This window comes from Sus scrofa, chromosome 1 (genome assembly GCF_000003025.6).
Source record: "Sus scrofa isolate TJ Tabasco breed Duroc chromosome 1, Sscrofa11.1, whole genome shotgun sequence".
Taxonomy (NCBI): domain Eukaryota; kingdom Metazoa; phylum Chordata; class Mammalia; order Artiodactyla; family Suidae; genus Sus; species Sus scrofa.
Window position 1 is genome coordinate 122,631,967 of NC_010443.5, and position 23,212 is coordinate 122,655,178.

At 35.8% G+C, this 23,212-nt stretch overlaps 1 protein-coding gene across 4 annotated transcripts in view; it reads left to right on the plus strand.

Annotated features, from left to right (window-relative positions):
- Positions 1,662-23,212, plus strand: part of SECISBP2L (SECIS binding protein 2 like) — a 54,984-nt gene continuing 33,433 nt past the window's right edge. For 2 of the 4 annotated variants that reach the window (XM_005659631.3, XM_005659630.3), the window contains exons 1-7: positions 1,667-1,965; positions 10,018-10,196; positions 12,164-12,488; positions 15,117-15,252; positions 19,195-19,424; positions 19,712-19,736; positions 20,386-20,501. In XM_005659631.3, coding sequence (XP_005659688.1) covers positions 1,942-1,965; positions 10,018-10,196; positions 12,164-12,488; positions 15,117-15,252; positions 19,195-19,424; positions 19,712-19,736; positions 20,386-20,501 — 1,035 coding nt within the window. In that variant the 5' untranslated portion in view covers positions 1,667-1,941. Of the gene's footprint in view, positions 1,966-6,610; positions 6,788-10,017; positions 10,197-12,163; positions 12,489-15,116; positions 15,253-19,194; positions 19,425-19,711; positions 19,737-20,385; positions 20,502-23,212 lie in introns of those variants that run through there. The other 2 variants (NM_001206341.1, XM_021099210.1) reach the window with 2 other exon arrangements.

Sequence of the window (23,212 nt, forward strand, 5' to 3'; positions counted from 1 at the left end):
AATTTCCTCAGAGAATTTCTTAAAGGAAGAAGACCAAAGTATTACTGTATTTTTATGACTGTATTATTACTGAATTATTATTATCTTTTTACTCAAATAGGGGTATCTTATGGACAGTAGGGGCACATTCTCAAAATTCAGAGTTCTTTTTATCTTTCACTTGTGAAGGAGGATGATCATCTGTTAGTTTACGTAACTGCATTTTATAAATAGCTTACTTTCTCTGAGCAAACCTAAATTCATTCAGCATTCAGTGATAGACACTAGGGACCTAACATTACATGAATTGCTCATGTATATAACATTCATACATATATGTGCAATTTAAACACATAAACCTCTATATGTACCCACATGCATATACACTTAGAAGAGGTACTAAAATTAAATAAATGGAAAATCTCTACACACAAATATAAATGTTTCTCCTTAGAAATGTTTTCTGCTGCCGGCCTTGATATAAGTCTTAGTGATCCAAGTTAGCTCCTTTCACCAGGTCAAAATATAGTATCAACTACAGTTAGATGCTCCACAGACCACCTCTTCTTGGAGTCCTATTCAAATAAAACCAGACTAACAAGCCAGACTAACTGAAAAGGCAATGCAAGTCTTTACTGATGTCTCCTGAAGCATAACAATGCAAACTTCTTAAAATTGTCTTCCAGTTGTAAGTCTCCACTCCAGGCCATCAAATAGTAGCCTCTACTCTCTTTCTTCACTTAGTGTAATTTTGCTTATATAACTTTTTATTTTTCTTCCTTACTCTGGAAATGACCAGCAAGTAAGAACTCTTAGGGAGAAAAGTATGTGTAGAGGGTGCCTCTGAGGAGATGCCCAGAGGCAATCTGCCCTCTTACCAAGTGTCCAATTTCATGGCAGTCTCTTTCTTCAAGGAACTATTGAACTAGAGATAAAATCAACAGTCAAGTACAACGAAAAAAGTAACATACCAGAGTTGGTGTGTTACCTGTGGGTGGTGGGATACAGGCTTGGTAAAATTAGGGATAGAGATAGAGAAGATCTGCCTAAAGGTGGACCTGGACCTTGGACTATGAATTATTTATTCAGTATTTATGTAGCCTCTTGACTTGGTTTCTCACTGGTGGTCAATCTGTGGTATTTTCTTCTACAGTCAAGACTCCCTGTAACTGGATAACATAAGGAAGGATCATATGTACAGTGGGCATCTAAAAATTCTTCCAAAATCACTAAGAGGCAATTTGAGATAAGGATGGTCCCTGAAGACTGGAACCTGAGTGTCCTGGGTCCCAAGTGGCCCCACATTCCTCTAGTTTAATAATCCACTATTCAATATTCTTTGATAGCCTATATGGGAAAAGAATCTGAGAAAGAATGGATATGTGGGTATATACAAATGAATCACTTTGTTGGACAGCAGAAATTATCACACTATAAATCAAATATATGTCAATAAAACTATAAAATGAAAAAAATTGAATATATTAAAGAAAAAAAACCCAAACGGTACGGAGGGGCAGTTGAGGGGAAATTTAGTCCAGGCAAAGCACAGAGCTGTTGGGAACACCTGCTGCTGGGAATATCCAGCCTCCAGATTGGCCAGCTCGTGTTAGGTTAGCGCCTGCTCAGGCCGCGTGCGGTCACTCCGCCCACTGCCCCCTTCGGCCCCACCCCCTCCTTCCATTTTGCGTACCTCCATTTCCGACTACGCCTCTCGCCCATTTGGACCCTCCTCGGCTTCCGTTCCAGATGATCCCTCCCAGAGGTTGAGGCTGCCTCCTCCTTCTTCTGGAGCTAGAGCCACCTCCCCGGCCAGTGGCGTAGCCGGACTCTGCGTCGGGGCCAGCTAGATAGGGGCGGAGGTCCGGAGCCCGGTCTGGACTCGAGCGGAGGGCCATGGAGAAAGCGGCCCCAGGCGCTTTCCACACCGACTAACGTGGGCCCGTTCCGGCTGTAGGCGCCATGGACCGAGCCCCCGCAGACCAGGTAGGCAGGCTTGGGCCGCCCGGGCCGGGCCGGGGTCTGGGGGTTGTTGCTAACTCCGGGGCGGGCCCTGGGCTCCGAGCGCGGCCCAGGACGACAGGAGCCCTCGGGTTACTGCTGGTGCAGACCTCCTTACCCCGGATCCTGTCGGCGCCCTCCTCTCTTGCATTGTTCCAGAGGCTCTCTCAAGCTTGGGGGCTTTTTCATTTCAGATACCCCCTGCCCCCCGGGCTGGGGACTCGCTCTTGCCCCTCCTCTTTGGCCTGGTAAAAGGGGCCAGAAGACTTCCAAGTAGTCCGTGGTCTCCGAAGAGGAGGGTTTGTAACTTCCAACGAAATACACCCCCCCCTCCCCCGCCAAACTCCATTCCCTTCAGTTCTGGAATGTATTTTCAAGGTGGAAAGGTTTTTGAAGGCTTCTCAGGAAAACTGTCAGAGAATGTGTGATAACTACAGATGAAGGGGGGTTACAGGCTTTTTAAGATTTATGTTCCCTTGAGCGAGGCATGGTTTTTGCAATGGTATTAGGGAGGTTTTTCCTTTTAGATATGAAATACTACGGTTTCTCTTTGCCCTTTAGCCAGGTATTTTGCAGAAGTTAGTTTTTTAAAAAACAGATTTTATATTTTAAAGGTGTAGGACCCCCAGCACGAATTCATTTCCGAGCCCGTTTTCATATTCCCGCATTAGTCCCATTAGTGTTTTTCATTACATCAAATTCCTGATTATCCAAACTAGCAGGTGCTGGAAGGCTGTGTCAAAAATAATCTAAAATAATTGTTTTCTGCCCCTCCAAAAGTTTCAGTATTTTCCACTCTTGAGACCTGTTTGAAACAATTTGATGAAGTCGAAGTTTACCTACTATCCATTCCCCTTTTCAGTGAAAGAAGGCCTTGTGACGAACTAGGCAAAAAAGATGAGGAAAAAAGGCTATTGATTTGCCTAATTACTTTGCAAATGGATAATTAACACCTGAATAATGAAACAAGATTTCCCAACTTCTGTATCTGTATAAATGTAGCTAGTCAGAGCCAGTTTTGATTTTGAAATACTGCTCTTTTAGCAGGCAAAGGGCAGCTTCCTGGTTGTGTATATTTGTTGTTGTTGTTGTTGTTTTTAAACAAAAACTTTATTTAAAGAAAGCTTTATGTGAATATGACCCTGGAAACACAAATGAGTCTTATGAAACACTACTGTATTTACCAGAACAAAATTGACTGGGCCCCCTTGGCAAATATATACAGTTTTTCCTGTGACCCAGAGTATTCTATATACAACCCATATCCAATTTAATGAAAGACAGCTTTTTAAAGTATCTATCAAGAACGCCTGAGATTTCAAAGTCTGATAAGTGAATGGGAAATTTTCTTGAATGATTTTCTTCTATGCGTGTCAGTAATGAAAGGGTTAAACATTTTGGTCCTTCACCATGATGACAGAACTGTAACTAATAATGCTACCATATGTATACTTATGATTCCTTTCATCCCAGAGGAAATGTAATTAACTGTTTATATGATAAACTTTAGCATAGCTATTTGTGTGTGGTTACCTTAACATCAAGTGTTGTGAGCAAATTATTTAGAGCCTCTTCTTTCATCCTCTATCTTTCCGAAGTCCACAACTTATTAAAATCTTATAGAAATTTAAGGTTCAGAAAAAAATTCTTGTGTCGATTTTCCTTTGAAGATTTTTTCTTTTTTGTCCAATACCTCCTGCCTCTTCCCTAATCTAACCCTAAATGAGAGAATAATTTGAATCAATCCAATTTCCTTCCATATATACTAACAGGCAGCTGAGTGATGCTGCTTTGCCTAATTCTTGCTGTAGGCTGTTAATTCAGGGGTCCAGAGATGATCTGGAAGGAGTCTCCATTTTATATTAGCGCTTTTCCAGGTAATTTGGAATATGCTTTTATATTTTTTGTAGTGAAATGAATTTAATAGGTAGAAGTCATAAAAAAACATGCACTGAAAATTGACAGAACACTGTAAACCAACTATAATGGAAAAAATAAAAATCATTAATAAAAAAAGTGCACTGGATTTCCATTTTTCTTACAAAACATTTGTTTTTTCTTTTAAACTAGTGTTGGTTTATATTCAGAATTTCTGGGGATGTCTGCAGCATTAAAACTTACTTATTGTGCTATTGTAGTGGTTAGCAATTCATGGAAGTTTGATTTTTAAAAAATAGTACTTAATACAGACTTTGTGCATTTTATCTTAAGTGAAATCCTTGGAGTATTGCACAAGTTTAACTTTAAAAAGATCTAAGCATGTTTTGCCTGAAGGCATTCATGTTGCTGTTCTTGAATTACCTCTTTTTAAAAAATGTATGAAATCTTTGTATAAATGGATACATTGTATGTTGATCAAAATTATAAAAAGTTATGAGGGATACATGCTTGATAATCATTTTAATTGCAATAATGACTATTTGAAAGAATATTATAACCAGAAGAGAATCCCGGGAGTATTCTCTTTTAGCAGACTGTATAAAATCAGAACAAATAGCTTCATTTTAATTGCCAGAATTAGTTCTAAGAAGAGATATTACTTGGTATAGTGCATTTTTTTTCCATCCTAAGGGAAAAAAAGTTGGTGTAAGGGGATGTGAAGAATAAATCATGGAGTTCACTTTGTTTATAAAGGCCTATTGTTTCTGTTTTTAGGAAATTTAGGACAGTGTTTTGAGATTTTTAAAAATAAACAATGGTTTTAGAAGTGACAACACTTGAGGTTTACAGTCTCTTTTGTATTATCAAATAATTTAAACATTGGCTTAATTTTTAGTACATTAATATTAGGTTCTTATAAAATTTATGAAATTGTCTATTACTAATGTCTTTAATTCCTAGAAAAGTATATGTGTAATAAATGCATATGATTTCATGCAAAGTACTGTTTACCAATAAGAATACAAAATTATCCACCTTATAATTTTTTCTTTTAAATAACTTCTGAACTTCCAATAATATCAGCATTGCAAAATAAATATTTTTTAAATAAGTTATGCTATAATGTTTATTATTCACTAATACTTATAGTTAGACTTTATAGATCTAAGTAAATGATCTTTCTTTTACAGATTTTAAAAGCAATACTTTCATAATAAAAAAAGTAAATAGTACTCATTTAGTGAAAATACCATTTGTAAATTTAAATAGGCATTTATCCCTAAGCTTTTAAATCAAAGAGGAAATAAAAAGTAGAATTTTAGTGAAATTGAAATTGAAAAAGTAATAAAATGCTACATATGCAGATATATGGGATGTGGCTGAAGCTATACTCTGAGGCAAATGGATAGTCAAATACTTTAATTGTTTATCATTTTGAAAGGAAATTAAAAATTAAGCGTCTTAGGCAAGAAGGGGGAAAAACCCTCAAACCAAGAGAGAAAGTAATGTAAAAACAGAAATTAATAAGTTACATAATCCAAAAACTAGTATTAAATTTAGAAAGTTTTTTTTTTTAGAAAAGTACAGTCAGATATTAACAGGATTAAATGTGGTCTGTTTTAAGAAAAGAAGGAAAATGTATAGATAGGAAAGCAAGTAGAGTCTAAAATAAATGATTTTTTTCTTCAATATTTTCTAAAGTCTTGCAAAATGTACAACTACTGCATTTTGTTTTGGCAAGTGGTTTACTTTGAGTATAAGCCATTATAAGCAGAAAATAAAACCAGCAGGTATCTCCTAAGCATTTTTTCCTTCAGAGGATATTTATTTTTGGCTGTGATATGCAAAACATCTTAATATTTGATATTTCATTTTTTTACCTTAACAAGAATGTGGAGGGTTTCCATGGTCATATTTTTTTCTGTAGGTGTATAGTACATACTGACATTTCACTGTGGGAGCATGCCTTATTATGTTCTACTTCAGTTTTTATTTTAAGTGGGTGTCATTTTTCTACTGCTTAATCTGGGAAAACTATATTCAGTCTTACAGAGGTTCCATGTTGGGGGAGTTTATTATGCATTTTCTGTTGATGTGTGCTCGTAGTAATATTTACCTATTTTCCCTATACCAGACTAGTGTGATGCTCTTTAGAACATGAGCTCAGTTGAAATATAGGCTCTCACAGATCAGAATGCATTTGTTTAATAAAGTTTTAAATAAGGTTTTTAGGAGTTTCTGTCATGGCACAGCAGAAAAGAATCTGACTAGAACCATGAGGTTGCGGGTTCGATCACTGGCCTCACCTAGTGGGCTAAGGATCTGATGTTGCTATGAGCTATGCTGTAGGTTGCAGACATGGCTCGAATCCTGTATTGCTGTGGCTGTGGCATAGACCAGCAGTTGTAGCTCCAACTTGACCCCTAGCCTGGGAACCTCCGTATGTCGCGTGTGCGGCTCTAAAAAAAATAAAAATAAATAAATAAGGTTTTTATAGTTTCTTGTTCTGATAAATTCCTGGGATTTCTAAATTATTCATATCAAAAAAAGTTCTATTGATGTTTGTTTTAATATATGCAAACTTTTAAATGAATGTGAAATAGCTTAAGGTTTTTTTTTTCTAAGTACAATTTTTTGAGATTATGATTTTTCATGAATTTGGAAAATTCTGAAATACTTTGTGGAAGATAAAAATAATTTTATTTTTTATTTTTTTATTTTATTTTATTTTTGCTTTTTTTCAGGGCTGTCCCTGCGGCATATGGAAGTTACAGGAAGTTCTACAGTGCTGGCTGACACCACAGCCACAGCAACAAGGGATCTGAGCCACGTATGCAACCTACACCACAGCTCGTGGCAATGCCAGATCCCTGATCCACTGAGCAAGGCCAGGGATTGAACCGGCATCCTGATGGATTCTAGTCGGGTTAGTTAACCCCAGAGCCTGGAAGGAACTCCAGGATAATTTTACGGTGTAGTTTTTTTTTCTAAAGCAAATAGAACAGGAATAGATTTTGTTCTGTTTTAGATTTCTCCCATATTTATGTTTTCTTTAAGAAGACGAAAATTTGTTGTAAAATTTCTGATTTCGAAAAGATAGATCTTGGCAAAAGTAGAGAGACTAAACCAAAATTCAAACTGAGGAGTATTACTATATGATTTTTTAAAATAATGTTTTGTTGTTAACTATGTAAGACATTTTTTCCTTTGGATTTCTATACTAATATAATTGAAATGTTGCCAGAATCTGTTGCTTAACATATTGTCTATATGGGCTTTATTATGTGAAATTTTAAAAATAGTCTGGGATCTTAGCATTACTTTTCAGGCCAAGAACAAATGAAGCTGCATTTTAATATACGGTATTGAAGGCCTCAAAGTCACAATAAATAGCTTTTAAAACCATATGGAGTTGTAACTATAGGAGAAAGTTTGCCAGTCTGTTCCTGCTAGTGACATCTTCTGTTTGTGCAGCTGTTGACTACAGCAGCTTCTCTTTTTTGCTAAAAACAAAGGATCATTTCAGTGTTTGTGTGTTTTATTGTTGAATGCTGATAATTTAGAATTGCTCTTAGAATGGAAACCAATACAGACTTTAATATTTAAGGGTATGTGCTGTGTATATGTGTAGATATTAGTTATAAGTTGTGCATGATACTTTGTGAATAGTGGGTTGGGTAAATTCATAAAACTTCTAAAATACAAATGAGACTAGGTATAAAAAACTTGTTGCAACTTTTGAGTGGAGCAAGAATTTGATTTTGTTGTAAGAGTAATATATAAGATGGCCTTTATGGGCAGGTCAGGCAAAGTTATTTTTAAATTACCTTTTATATTAGTATTGCTCCTTTTTTTCATATTGAACTGAAATTTTAATATAAAATAAAATCCTAATGTCTTCTAGTCCAGATATATAAAACTGTTGAGTTCTCATATGTGCAAAGATTGCTATTTTATACCTTATATAAATAAGTTTTTAATCCTAATGACTATCATAATGAAAATCATTGAGTTACACTATTAACATTTGAAGAAGTTTTTGCCTCTTGTGTTGAAATTCAAAAAACCAACCTCAGTTCACAGATATTTCTGCGTGCAATTACCTTACCTCCTTCAGATTTGGTTAGTAGTACAAAAGTAGACCTCACAGTTAAATCAGGTGGGGAGGAAGGGTATTGAATTAACATTGCTATATAGTTCAAATTTCTCCTCACCTTTTTTTTTGTTTGTTCTGTCTTGTTTTTGTTTTTTTTGTTTTTTTGTTTGGTTTGTTTGTTTGTTTGCTTGTTTGTCGTTTTCTAGGGCCACACCCATGGCATATGGAGGTTCCCAGGCTAGGGGTCGAATCGGAGCTGTAGTCGCCAGCCCACGCCACAGCTACAGCAATGGGGGATCTGAGCCCGGTCTGAGATCTACACCACAGCTCACGGCAACGCTGGATCCTTAACCCACTGAGCGAGGCCAGGGATCAAACCCTCAACCTCATGGTTCCTAGTCCGATTCGTTAACCACTGAACCATGGCTCCTCCCTCTTTTTTTAAAACAGTAGTTTCTGAATATTTACAGTGGACTCTTTTTGGAGAACAGTTTTTCTCAAGAAAGGCTCTTTCTTTAGCCTATCAGACCTTTCCTTTAGATTTTCTTGGGTTTGCTACTGATTACTTTTGTGGGAGACATGCCTGAAATTTATTCTGAGAAATGTACCTTGATGGGAGCTTCTAATAAATACCACTCTAGTGGTGAAAGAGTTCTAGTTAGGACTGTTAATTTGAGGTAGTTGATTTGAGTTGTTGAAAACTGGATTGCATTCCACTTACCGGTTTTATTAAGGAGTGTTTAATATCTTTTTAGATTGTAATGTTTTATGTAGTTCTTAACATTCTGCTTTTATGGAATGTGCTTATGGATTATTTCTTTTATAATTAAATTTTAAAAGTGTTGTTAGGACTTCCTGTCATGGCTCAGGGGAAATGAATCTGACTAGTAACAATGAGGATGCGGGTTTGATTCCTGGCCTCTTTCAGTGGGTTAAAAATCTGAGCTGTGGTGTAGGTCGCAGAGGCTTGGATCCTACATTGCTGTGGCTGTGGTCTAGGCCGGCGGCTACAGCTCTGATTCGACCCATAGCCTGGGAATCTCTGTATGCTGCGTGTGCGGCCCTTTAAAGCAAAAAAAAAAAAAAAAAAAAAAGAAAAAAAAAGTGTTGTTAAATGTGACAAATACTGCATGAAAACTTCATAAAACCTATGTACAGATAAATAGATTATTTTAAGGTGAATACGTTGTATCAACTAAGTTAGGATAAGGAACTTGTGCCAGGTACCCAAGAAGCTCTCCAGGTGCCTCTTCCCAGCACAGCTGCATCTTTCCTAAGAGTAATTCCTTTCCTGATTTTCATGGCTCTTATTTACTTTTCTTTATCATTTTGTCACCCACTTTTGCATCCTTGATATTGTTTATTATGGTCTATTAAGCCTCTGTAGATTTATATGATTGATAAGAAAATAAACTAACATGGACTACATATTTTGGATTACTTTAGTTTATTCAGCTTGTCTACTGGGAAACTGAAGTACTCATTTTTTTCCCATTTTAACTGTGAGCCAAAAGTTTTTCCTCCTTATATTGTTTTTTTTTTTTTTCCATTTATCATAGACATTTTCCTTCCTTTTAATTTAACCATACTAATCTAATTTCCTGAAATGGACAGAAATAGACTATTTTTTAGACTGTTTCAACAAACATAAAGTAGTTATCCTTTAGAACTCTGTTTAATGATTTTTTTCCCCTAACAAAATTAGTTTAAAACACATTGTTTTGTCTGAAGAGCTAGATTTTTTTACTACCAACTTTATTTTTGGACTCTGAGGTATGACTTGCTTGTACTCTTGATTATTTTAACAGCTTTGGTTACGTAAGAAATGACTTCATTGAAATGTAGTAACCTTTGATAAATTTCCTCCTGTTTGATGGCTTTGTCTAAATAGTATAATCATATTTAATTACTTTAATTTGACATTGCTTTCCTTTAAATGTTTTGTGAATACTGAGAAGAGGCAAAATTAGTAAAGACTGATTCTTTTATTGTTAAATTGTGATTTTATATTATTTTAGTTTTTGCTCATTTGTTAATAATGTTTCACTTTCTCTTTGAAGAATGTCAAGCTGTCAGCTGAGGTAGAACCATTTATTCCCCAAAAGAAGAATCCTGATACGTTTATGATCCCTATGGCACTCCCAAATGATAGTGGAAATGTTTCTGGTGTAGAACCAACTCCAATTCCCAGCTACCTGATTACTTGTTATCCGTTTGTGCAGGAAAACCAGTCCAATAGGTAATTTGTTTATTTACTTATTTATTTTTGGCAGGGGGAGGGGAGGAAGGAATAAGGAAATGAAGTTGGCAAAACATACTGAATTTTTTTCTTTGTAACCATTTCTCCATTTTCTAAGAGAAGTAAATAAAACCAAATGATGTAGAAATTTTAAAAATTGTTAACATGGATTATTACTATTTTCTCATTCTTTCTAAGAGAAGGTGGAGTTCTTTGTATACATCTCCTATAATAAGTCATTGAAATTTGTTTGAAATAAATTGACTCAAAGGGAAGAATGAATTATTCAGAAAGAGATGAACAGAAGCCCTTTTTTGAAAAGAGGCATCTAATCAATTGCCAAGACAGTCTGGCATAAGAAGAATATATGAAGGGAATCGTCCTTAACTTTGCAACTTTTGTGGTTAGTTAGCATATACTTCTAGACTCTGATTGTAGTTTAAATTTAGCTTCTGTGCTATAATCACAGGGCAATTTAGCAAAATGCTCGCAGTTCAGATAATGTGTGACCTAGTGGTTAGGGTGTAACTTGTGATAGTCACGATAGCCTTTCTAACCCTGCTTAGACTGTCTGAATGATTAGCAAGCACTTTGTTGGTGTAGTTCATTTTATTGCTGTATAAAAAAAGTACTTTTAGCCTCTTTCAAGTTATGTCACACAGAAAATTGTACTTCTCTGGCACTCTGGGGTAAATAGATGAGGCAGCTGGGCAGCTGGGCTCCAGTCTTTGCCCAACCACCCCAAGGGCTAAGGCAGTTAGTATTTCTATGTATCTTAAACTATTGTGGCACACTAGTGTGCCCAGGCACATTCTTTGAGAAATTCTGGATGTATGAGACATAAGACCACTAAACTCTCACATGTTAAATATTCAAGTTAATAATCTGAAACTCTTAATAGTTTTGGGCATTGGGCAAACAGTAGAAATAAGGGATTCTTCTTAGTTGAGTCAAGTTAACATTATTGTATTAAAAGTCCTTGACCTATATTGGACTATGTTTGAAGTGATTTGTAAGCTAAATTAAAACTCCTATTTCTGTATTTGACAAAATGGCCAAGTATACAGTGTAATAAATGTAATTTTTCTTACCTTACCGAATAATCTTTGAGAATTCATGAGTAAGTCAGCCATCAGATTATTTGAAAGTATTTTTAGAATAATGGCTGGGAACATTTTTCCCTTTTGCTTTGTCATGGAATGGTGAGGAAAAGCTCTCTTCTCCTGCTCTCTCTGACAGTAACAGCTATCTGTGAAGAGGACTGCTGAGATAGGAAGGCTCTTGCTGGGGCTTTATAGGAGTTGCACTAGAAGAAAGAAGTCTAACGCTAGAGATAAGATGACAGTGAATAGTCTTGCTTTTTTCTTCTCTTCTTCCCCTTGGACCTGGTGCCTGCATCCATTGCCAAGGTGGAGAGCCAGGGAAGGAGCTGGATTTGGCCAAATGGTTAGGGGAATATGGCAGAGGGGTAGGAGGCCCTGGGCCTGAGCTGAGGAATAAGGGGTGAAAGAGTCAGATCACCTGTTGTAATCATCACCTTGCACAATGATCACCTTACCCTGCTTTTCACAGAGAGCTGTTGCAGTTGTTAGCATTGGATGGGAACTTTGGACTGCTTTTATTGGCAGAGTCAGTAGCTAGGTATTTAACTTTTAGGCAGAAATATCTTGAGGAGGTTGACAGAGTTACAAATGAGAATGGTATGTACTTTTTAAATGTTGGAATGCAGCAAACTATCAGGTTGAATTCCTTTATGCTGTTAAATTGTTATTACATGTACATAAAAAGCTCTAATTATAGCAAAGAAATTTATAAAATGATAGTTGTATCTCTTTTCAGAATTATGAGGCTGCTGTTTTTTACTGTTTTTTTTATTTTATTAAAATAAGTTGAGATTTTGCTTTAGTGTTACTTTTAGACATACATGTCAATAAATAGATTTGTTCTTTTTTGATTTGGTTTTACAGACAGTTTCCATTATATAGCAGTGATATACGATGGCAACAGCCCAATCCAAACCCTGCTGGACCATACCTTGCTTACCCCATTATATCTGCTCAGCCACCTGTTTCTACGGAGTATACATATTATCAGTTGATGCCAGCACCATGTGCCCAGGTTATGGGTTTCTATCATCCTTTTCCTGCACCCTACTCCAACACTTTTCAGGCTGCAAATACTGTCAATACCATAACCACAGAGTGCACTGAGCGTCCAAGTCAGCTTGGACAAGTCTTCCCATTGTCTGGTCATCGAAGCAGAAACAGTAACAGAGGACCAGTGGTACCAAAAGTAAGTGACTGAATTTGACTTTTATGTTTGGTATTTCTGTTGTTAGTAATACTATAAGTAATTTGCTTTTTATATTGATTAGTTTTTAATGTTGAAGATACTATTTAAAAAACAGTGAAGGGTGTAGCATTTGTTTTTGTTTTTTTGTTTTTGTTTTTTTTGTTTTGTCATTTTGCCTTTTCTAGGGCTACTGCTGAAGTATATGGAGGGTCCCAGGCTAGGGGTCTAATCAGAGCTACAGCTGCCAGCCTACACCACAGCCACAACAACTTGGGATCCAAGCCCTGTCTGCAACCTACACCGGAACGCCGGAAGCTTAACCCACTGAGCAAGGCCAGGGATCGAACCCGCAACCTCATGGTTCCTAGTCGGATTCGTTAACCAATGAGCCATGACGGGAACTCCGGGTGTAGCATTTGTGAGATAAATTTTCCATTTTTGTTCCTCATTCATAATTGGTGATATGTATTACAGTTATCTTGACGCTCTTCCCGAGAATTTACGTATACATATTGCACAGCTATTTCCAAATTATTTTAATTTAGTGATAAATTGCATAGTGACACCAGTGTTAATAAGTGGTTAGTTTGGATCCTTTTACTGACACTGTTAAGTGGCTGATGAACATCAAGATACTTCAGTCTTCAGAAATAAACAGGAAATATGGGTGAGAAAATTTGTGATTCATTAAATCCCTTCAACTTAATTGTTTCTATTCTGTCAATTTTTAGTAGGAATAGCACTTCGTTATTCAGAGGATGCTTACCATGTTATGTGAACACAGGGTCTCCTAGGACTAAAGAAAATTGAAGATAAATGTGTGAAAAGACCTTTAGTTAGCACCAGCCTTTTGACTACGTCAAAAAAAAAAAAAAAAAAAAAGACACAAAAACCTTGAAATCACAATTATTGTAGGTTACTATTTCTTAATTAAAAGGTTACTTTTCTATTGAGACCTTATTAAGGCAAATAAGAAGAAAAACCATGTTTCTTCTCAGCACTTTTGAACTAGTAGAAGGCATAGTGATTAGATGCATCTTATGATAACATCATCAAGGAGTTGATGCTTTTCTAGATTTCATTAGCCTAGCCTCTTCAGTGAAAATCTTAGCTGTCTTTTGACATACCTTTTACAGATTAAAATAGACATAAGCAGTAGTTTCTTTTGTGACACAGTGGGATTTGATGGTGTCTTGTGAGCACTGGGACGCAGGTTCGATGCCCAGCCCAGCAGCACAGTGGGTTAAGGATCCAGTGTTTCCACAGCTGTGGTTAAGGATCCGGTGTTGCCACAGCTGCAACTGTCGCTCGGATCTGATCCCTGGCCTGCGTACTGCATATGCCCCAGGGTGGCCAAAAAAGAAAAAAAATACACACAAGCAGCAGAGGTTGCTTTGAAAAGCTTCGTAGTCTTTGTTCATGGAAACCTGGGTCAAGGGAAATCTTTTTGGGACCTCTGAGAATGAGGGAAAAAAAAATAGTATTGGAAATAAGATAATAGTATATAACTTTAAGACTTTGAAGTAACATGATTTATCAGAGGCACTTGAGTCTAAGAATATATATTCAGAATTCTGAGTTCTTTATTTTATTTTATTTTTTGGCTGTACCCATGGCATGCACAAGTTCCCAGGCCAGCAATAGAACCTAAGCCATAGCAGTGACAGCAGCAAATCTTTAATCCAGTGGACCATTAGGGAACTTCTTTTTTGAGTTCTTTTTTAATTACCTTTTTAAATAAAAATTTACATCCCCGGGGAGTTCCCGTCGTGGCGCAGTGGTTAACGAATCCGACTAGGAACCATGAGGTTACAGGTTCGGTCCCTGCCCTTGCTCAGTGGGTTAACGATCCGGCGTTGCCGTGAGCTGTGGTGTAGGTCGCAGACGTGGCTCGGATCCTGCGTTGCTGTGGCCCTGGCGTAGGCCAGTGGCTCCAGCTCCGATTCGACCCCTAGCCTGGGAACCTCCATATGCCGCGGGAGCGGCCCAAAGAAATAGCGAAAAGACAAAAAAAAAAAAAAAAAATTACATTCCCTTATTTGACATAATTATCCTATTATTTATCAGTGATTGAGAAAATTAAAAATGTGAATAACAATTGAAATGAATTTATATTTTATCAATTATAACAGTGTTTATGGTTATTTGAAAAATAGTGTATAAATGTGTGTATAATACAGTATTTAGCCTAATACGATTGGCTATAAATAATCTCATGATATTCTAACATAGTAACCCTGTTTCCACACGGGTTAATTTAATTAAAATTATAGCATACATTTAAGTGTAATGTATTTTGTTTATTTATTTAGTCTTTTTAGGGCTGCTTGAGTGGCATAGGGAAGGTCCCAGGCTGGGGTTTGAATCAGAGCTGCAGCTCCAGGCCTACACCATAGCCACAGCAACATCAGATCTGAGCCACATCCGCAGCCTATGCTACAGCTTGCAGCAATGCCGGATCCTTAACCCAATGAGTGAGGTCTGGAATCAAATCCATATCCTCATGGTTACTAGTCAGGTTCTTAATCTGCTGATCCACAATGGGAACTCCTAGGTGTATTTTATAATGGGTGTTTATTTTATAATGTTTAGTACATGATCTTAATTTTTTTTTTTAACTCAAATCAGCAACAGCTTTTACAACAGCACATAAAAAGCAAAAGGCCACTGGTGAAAAATGTAGCTACTCAGAAGGAGACAAATGCAGCAGGTCCTGATAATCGATCAAAAATTGTGCTACTGGTAGACGCTTCCCAGCAAACTGGTAAGACAAAATGTCTACACACACACACATACACCACTGATTTTTATCTGTTGTCATACATTAATTTTATAATTGTGGACTCTTTCCACTTTTTAGGATTGTAGACTTTCATTCTTCCATTTATCCAGTCGCTTTGTAAAATTCTGTAGGAAAGATGACACAGTTCATGTTCTTAATGTTCTTTCAACTTGTGTGCTGGCTTATGTATAATTTTGAGCAGGATTTGAGGTTTCCTTATCCCTTTGTAGGAGTGGAGCAGTTTAAAAATCAGAGTTTTTTAATTTTTCCAAAATTTGAGGTACTCATTTTGGTAAAAATCAGAATGTAGATGTTTTTATAAATAGATTAAAGTCCTTTATTAAACATCCTAACGTCCTATAGTGTCTTTGTAGGAAGAACTTAGCAAGTATCCTGTGCTGTATTTTAGCATAGATCTGAACCAAACCTATGAGTGACACTTACATTCTCAAATAAGAATGACTAGTTTTGTCAGAAATTTTTTAGAGGATTGTATAAGCATTAAAATAAAAAGTTTTATCCTGCTAATAGATAAAAATTAATGGTCTTAAAATATTAACTATTTTTCTGTTTATATCATGAAATTTCATTTTGTATCTCTGATCTCAGCTTAATAGGTATAGAGTAGATGGTTATTTTCTCTTACCATTGTTGTTAAAAAATCCTTGTTAATGATCCAGAGCTAAGAATTAGATCTTTTAAAAGGCACATTTGCTTTTTACCCTGATTAGTGTTCACTCAAATGCCCTCTGGCTTGAAATGAATTAGATGTTGCATAGTTTCTTTCATTTGGACTGTACCTTTTCTGCTGGACATCTCTTCATTTATCCTTTCACAATTGCTTAGGTCAGTTAGCGAGAAAGGATCTAGGAATCAGTTAAAAAACAATCATGTTGATAGTACAGTCATTGTGTGGTTTGTAGGGCATAAAGTGATGAGATTAACAGACTAACACATGCTTAGAATGGCTATGGAAGAATCTCATGGTAATTTATAGCAAAGTTTTCTATGTTTTGGTTCTTCTTAGACCTAGTGACCCATTTCTGCATGCTTTTAACCCTGAAATTGTTTTAAAAATTTATCCTAAAATCTTTGGTTTGCTCATTAAGTGATCAGAGAGATACCCTTCTGAAGCATAAGAATTAGAAAGTGAAAAGATGAAGGTAAAATTTTAGTAGATTATACCTTCTCTCAGTATTCTTTAGTTTTTTTTTCCAATTCTGATGATCATACATTTTATCAGTATTCTTAGTCGTTAATTTGTTTTTAATTTATCACAATTAATAGGTATCAATCATAGGTCAAATGAAATATTATAGTTTAAAGAAATTTGTAACAAATTTTTACTGTTGAGTAGAAGCTTGTATTATTTCAAAGAGTACAGAAATAATACAGAAGTTAATTGTATTACAGCGTGCTGCCAACAAACAAAATTTAAGTAAAGATAATATTTACAGTAGCAACAAAAACAAAGTTTCTGGGAGTTCCCATTGTGTTTCAGCGGATTAAGAACCTGATAGTCTCTGTGAAGATGCAGGTTTGATCCTTGCCCTGCTCAGTGGGTTAAGAATCCGGTGTTGACACAAGGTGACGCGTAGGTTGCAAATGTTGCTTAGGTCTTACATATTTGTGGCTATGGCATAGGCTGGCAGCTACAGCTCTGATTCAACCCCAAGCCCAGGAACTTCCATATGCCATAGATGCAGCCATATAAAGGAAAAAAAAAAAGACTTAAAAAAAAAATAAAGTTTCTGGGATAAACCTGACAAAAGATGCATAAGACATTTATGCAGAAAACTGTAACTTTATTATAGAATTAAAAAAAAAATCTGCTTATCATGCTAATTCAGGATGATTTGATATTGTGAATGTCATTTTTTTTCTAAGTTAGTCTGTAGATTCAGTGCAGTTCTACTCAAAATTCCAATGAGGATTTTTGGGGAACTTGACAAACTAATTCTAAAAGGAGCACTGGTCTGAGAAGAAGCACTGGTTCAAGACATTCCTGGAAAAGAAATTTCTTTTAGCTATCATGACCTATAAAGTCATTTAATTTTTTATAAGCTTACATAAAAATACAGAATATAAAATTCAGTGTACAAAAATTAAACAAAACAGAGAGCCCAGAAACAGACTTAAATGTATGTGGCAACACATAATGAAAATGATAAGAGATAGTATCGTAGACCTCTAAAATATATACCCCATGCAAATTTATTCCATATGGGTTAAGGACTTAAATTGGAAAACTGCATGTAGAAGAAAATATAGGCATATATCTTTATGATTGCAGGGAGAGAACTATTTCCAAAATTAAGAATTTCTATTTATCAAAAGTAAGTGGAAGGACAAGCTACAAATGTTAGAAAAGAGTTTTACCATGTATATAACTGACAAAGGATTAGTATGGGGACATATAAAGAATTCATATGAATCAATAAGAAAACCTCCCACCTTGCCCTAAGAACCCCTAGAATGCAGTGCTGGCAGGGGGCTAAAACAATTTTGCAGGACCATTAGGAATCTTTCTTTCGACCCAGTTGTCCTACTCAGGTGAGTGTACCCAGATGGAATCTGCCTCTAGAAAGAAAAGGAACTGTCTGATGAAAGCTGTACCTTGCACCAGCACAAAAAATCCACTGAACATACCAATGTCTGGTAACAGGTGACAAGTCAAAAGAGGTAGAGGACATCCACTCAATGGAATAGTATGTAGTAGCTTCCAAATAATTAACGAAGAACATGTGTATAATGTTAAACAGAGCACAGTCAAAATTACATTGATGCTGTATAAAAATTTTATATGAAAAAAATTGTTTTTGTGGAAAAAAGTTATGTGATAAAAAGATTTTTGATTTGTTGGGCCGGGTGGAGATTGTATGGGGATTTTTTTAGTGTCTTGTAGTTATACGATTTGTGAAATCCAAAAATGAGAAACAGACAATTTAGTAGAAAAACAGACACAGGTCAGACAGTCCAAAAGTACGATTAACAGGTATTTCACAGAAGGGAAAACAGTGGCTTAAAAAAAAAAAAATGAGAAAAGATGTTCAACCTCATTACTCAACAGGAAAATACAAATTAAAACCCATAATGAGCCATCTTTTTAAACCTAACAATTGGAAAAAATTATAGCCTAGAGGACAGTGTCAAGTATTTGGTGAATATGTGCATCAGTGGGGATATTTATATCCTGCTTGTTAGAGTGTAAACTGTATCAGCCACCTTCAGAAATGATTTGACATTACCAAGTAAAGTTGAATATTGTGTATATCCCCTCAGGCCTAGCAGTATTTACCTTGGAGAAACTTTCATATGCATGCATACACATTCATATGTCTGTATAAGAATGTTTACAGCAGTATTGTTAATAGCAAAACCCTGAAACAACCAAAGTGTCACATTCATGGTACAAAATATAAATACATTATGGTATATTCATACACAGGCCTTCTAGATTCCAGTGACAATCATGAATTAGAGCCACACACATCAGAATATCAAAACCAATCTCTGTTGCAATGTATTTCAAAGGATTCGTGGTGTTTTTAAATGGGTATTGATGGTTTGTTTTAATTATATGATATTACTTATAAAAATATTATTCTATTTTCATAATAAACACATTATAAACCAACTTGTCAGGAACATTTTACCTTTTGGCAGTCTTATCAGAAAGTTTTCATCTGGAGTTCCCTGGTGGCTCAGCAGGATAAAGACCCATCATTACCACTGCTGTGGCTCAGGTTGTTCCCTGGCCCAGGAACTTCCACATGCTGCATGTGTGGCCAAAAACATAAAGGTGTTCACTTGTTTTCTACATTTACAAAGTTAGATTTCTTTATTTTCTTATTATTTTAATGATAGTTTAAAAAGGATTGATCAACCTTGTCCTTAAAGATAATTGTCACACTTGCCTTACAGATTTCCCATCAGACATCGCTAACAAGTCTCTCTCGGAGAGCTCTGCTGCGATGCTTTGGAAGGCCAAAGGCAGGAGGAGAAGAGCATCCCATCCTACTGCAGAGTCCTCTAGTGAGCAGGGAGCTAGTGAAGCTGACATTGACAGTGATAGTGGCTATTGCAGTCCCAAACACAGCAACAACCAACCTGCAGCTGGGGCTTTGAGAAATCCTGATTCTGGCACCATCAGTGTATGTAGTATCACTTTTATTTCCTTATCAGTCTATGTCAGTATGAGTGTGCCCTCTGCAAAAACTGAAGTATCTGTTTTCACCAACAATTCCTGTAATAATAGGATGGTTAAAATGGATTTTGTATATTTTATTATTAATATAAAAATATTCATTTAAGAAGAAGTATTTTTTCTAAGGTTGTAATAAGCATGCTATGTATTAGATGAAATTATGAAATGTTTTACAAGATATATGTTGTATGGTCTTAAGTGGGAAATAATTGTCTTTTTTGTTTCTATTTTTAGCACGTGGAATCATCTATCTGTTCAGGTACTTATTTTCTGCATAGTGTTTTTGCTATACTTTCTTCTTTGTCCATACCACAGTTTTGCATTTAAGCATGAGGCTTGCTGATGCTGAAGAACAGTTAGAAATCTTGCAAAGAGAAGATTTCAAAGTTAATTTGAGAGTATGGTTTTATTGATGAAATAGAATTCCAGATGGAGGTATTATTCTTGAAGATGACACATTATTAAGAACTGGAATACCAGTTAAAGTTTATGGAAAATTTTCCAGTATTACATTTATAGTGACTGAATTTCAGTATATGAAGTCAAGGGGCACTTTATTTATTTATTTATTTTTTTTAAGGGGCACTTTAGGTTTAGGCATCTTTATAATTAAATTATATTTTATGGAGTTCTCATTGTGGCATAGAGGAAACAAATCCAAGTAGTATCCATGAGGATGAAGGTTCAATCCCTGGCCTCACTCAGTGGGTTAAGGATCTGGCATTGCTGTGATCTGCAGTGTAGGCCACAGATGCAGCTCAGATCCCAAGTTGCTGTGGCTGTGCTGTAGGCCAGCAGTCAAAGCTCTGATTTGACCTCTATTCTGGGAACCTCCATATACCTTGGATATGGCTCTTAAAAAACGAACTAACTAACTAAATAATATTTTTAAATCTCTTTTGTTACAGGTGGTGTAAATTGGTCCAATGTAACTTCCCAGGCAACTCAGAAGAAACCTTGGATGGAAAAAAATCAGACGTTTTCTAGAGGTGGAAGGCAGGCTGAACAAAGAAATAATTCACAGGTAATTTAGAGTAGGTTGGAGAAATTTGCGTGGCATGAAATAAATGATATACAGTGATTTTCAAGGGCAGTGTCCTTAATTTTTGGTGATGCCTATTGCATTGTTTAAAAGAACCATGATATCTATAACTTTGAAATGGCTTAGCTAATAAAATTATTATTTAAATAATGAAACAAAATGGCAGGATATTAAATGTAGGTGGGGTGTATATTGTACTATTTTCTACTTTTCTGTATTTAAGAAATTTGGATATTTTATAATATTAAAAAAGAATATTCCCAGTCCTGCTTCATCTCCTATGAATTTTTCTTATCCATATAAAAAAATTGAAAGCCTTTTAATGCCTTAAATATTGATTCTTTGAACTTCAGGACTGCAGCCATGTCCATGTGTCTTTACTTAACTGTAAACACCATGAGCCATACTCTGTTATAGTGCCATAGTGATGGTTGCCTTGTGCCTTAAGGTGGCCAAACTGGGCAGCTTCCTACTCTTGGGGAGCAAGATCTAGCTCCACTGCAGCAGAGTGAGTTATATATTGCCACGAACTTCCAGTAACTATGTTCCTGCATTGGTTGTCTATAGGAAGTCAGGGAGGTGTTGATGGCTATTTTTCCTTTTATATTTTTATTTTATTTTATATTTATTTATTTTGTTTTATTTTATTTTATTTTATTTATTTTTGTTTTTAGGGCCACACTTAACAGCATATGAAAGTTCCCAGGCTAGGGAACTTTCAAACCAGAGCTGTAGTTGCCAGCCTACACCATAGCCACAGCAACAGCAATGCCAGATACAAGCCATATCTATGACTTACACCGCATCTCGTGGCAATCCAGGATCCTTAACTCACTGAGTGAGGCCAGGGATCAGAACCCACATCCTCACTAATAAGAGTTGGGTTCTTAACCCAGTAAGTCACAATGGGAACTCCTCCTTCTCCTCCGTTTTAATTTTTAGATAGAGTTCTTGGAGTCCTAAAATCTAGTTAAAGAATTAAAAGGATAGATCTAGTTGAACTGAAATATGAGCAAATTACTAATGGATTTAATAGACCAGTTACTTGCCTATGCCTTTGCCTCCCTGAAATGAAGTACTTTGGATGTGCCCTAACAGTAATTAGGCTATCAGGAAAACAAGCAGAATAATGCCCTCTTCCCTGTGGTTATTGCAAAAATGAATCATTATTATTTATGGCAGGCTTAGGGGGCAGTCTAGCTTTATTTGATTAAAAACAAAAGAGCTAAAAGAAGAATTGTTTATATAGATTAGATAAACAAAATCCACAAGGTGATTGATTAAGTTGACTGACTTTCTATGTTGAAATTGTAACTGCTAGACCTGCCAAGATGCAGTCTTAAGTGCCAGTACTTTTGGTATCAGTTGCCCACTGGAAAGTAAGTAATGCTAATACAGAAAAATGTTTTATTTCTGTCTCAAAACTGATGAGGAGTGGTGGAAAAAACAAAAAAGAAAATTATGCAAATTCGTAAACAAAAATTATGCAAATGCATAAACATTTGTTTATTTTTCTCTCTTCATTCCAAAAGAACCAGAGCCAGATGTTAAACAGTGTATGTTTTCTTTTCTACTTCTGAGACTTTGTAATGTTTAAGTTGTTTGAGTCAAGTGTACAGAATATTTATTTTTTTCTTATAAGTCAAAGTATTTTCCCCTTTTGCAATTTCTATTTATTTTTAGGCTTAAAAAGTCTTTCAGAAACCTAATAAATAACTCACTTGTATTTTCTGCTATTTTCTTTACAGATTTATATTTTCAAGATTTTTTTCAATGCATGGTGCAATATAATGATGTCAGGTTTCACAGTAGTTAGCCAGTTGTTTTAACATTTAGTCTATTCTTTTCTGTGATTTGTGTTGCCCTTTTACTCATTTGCTAATTTCTTTATGTCTTAGTTTCTGATTCTGGGCTTTTTTGCTCCATTTGCCAGATTTTTGCACTTGCACCTTGCTGTTATAACTACTGTAAAATGCAGTGATTTTTAATATTTTTACCTGTATTTTGACATTTCAAACAGCAGATATTTTTGCTATACTTTATGTGGCCTTAATTTGAAATGATGAACAGAATCTAAAAACTTAAGTTTTTCATGGTGAACATTTTATTAAAATTAAAGTATAATAGATTTGCAATGTTGTGCCTATTTCTGCTCTACAACAAAGTGACTTTGTCATCCATTTATATATATTCCCTTTCTTACATTATCTTCTATCATGGTCTGTCCCAAGAGACTGGATATACTTCTCTGTGCTATACAGTAGGACCTCATTGCTTATCCATTCTAAATGTAATAGTTTGCATCTCCTCACCCCAAAATCCCACTACGCCCTGACTCCACCTGTGGCAACTACAACTCTGTTCTCTGTGTCTGTGAGTCTTTTTCTGTTTTGTGGATAGGTTCATTTGTGCCATATTTTAGATTCCACATATAAGTGATATCATATAGTATGTCTTTCTCTTCTTGACTTACTTCACTTAGTATGAGAATCTCTAGTTGCATCCGTGTTGCTGCAAATGGTATTATTTCATTTTTTTTAAGGCTGAGTAGTATTCCACTGTATATATGTACCATATCTTCTTTTTTTTTTTTTTTTTAGGGCCGCACTTGCAGCATATGGTGGTTCCCAGGCTCAGGGTCAAATCAGAGCTGTACCTGCTGGCTTACACCACAGCAACGCCAGATTCAAGCT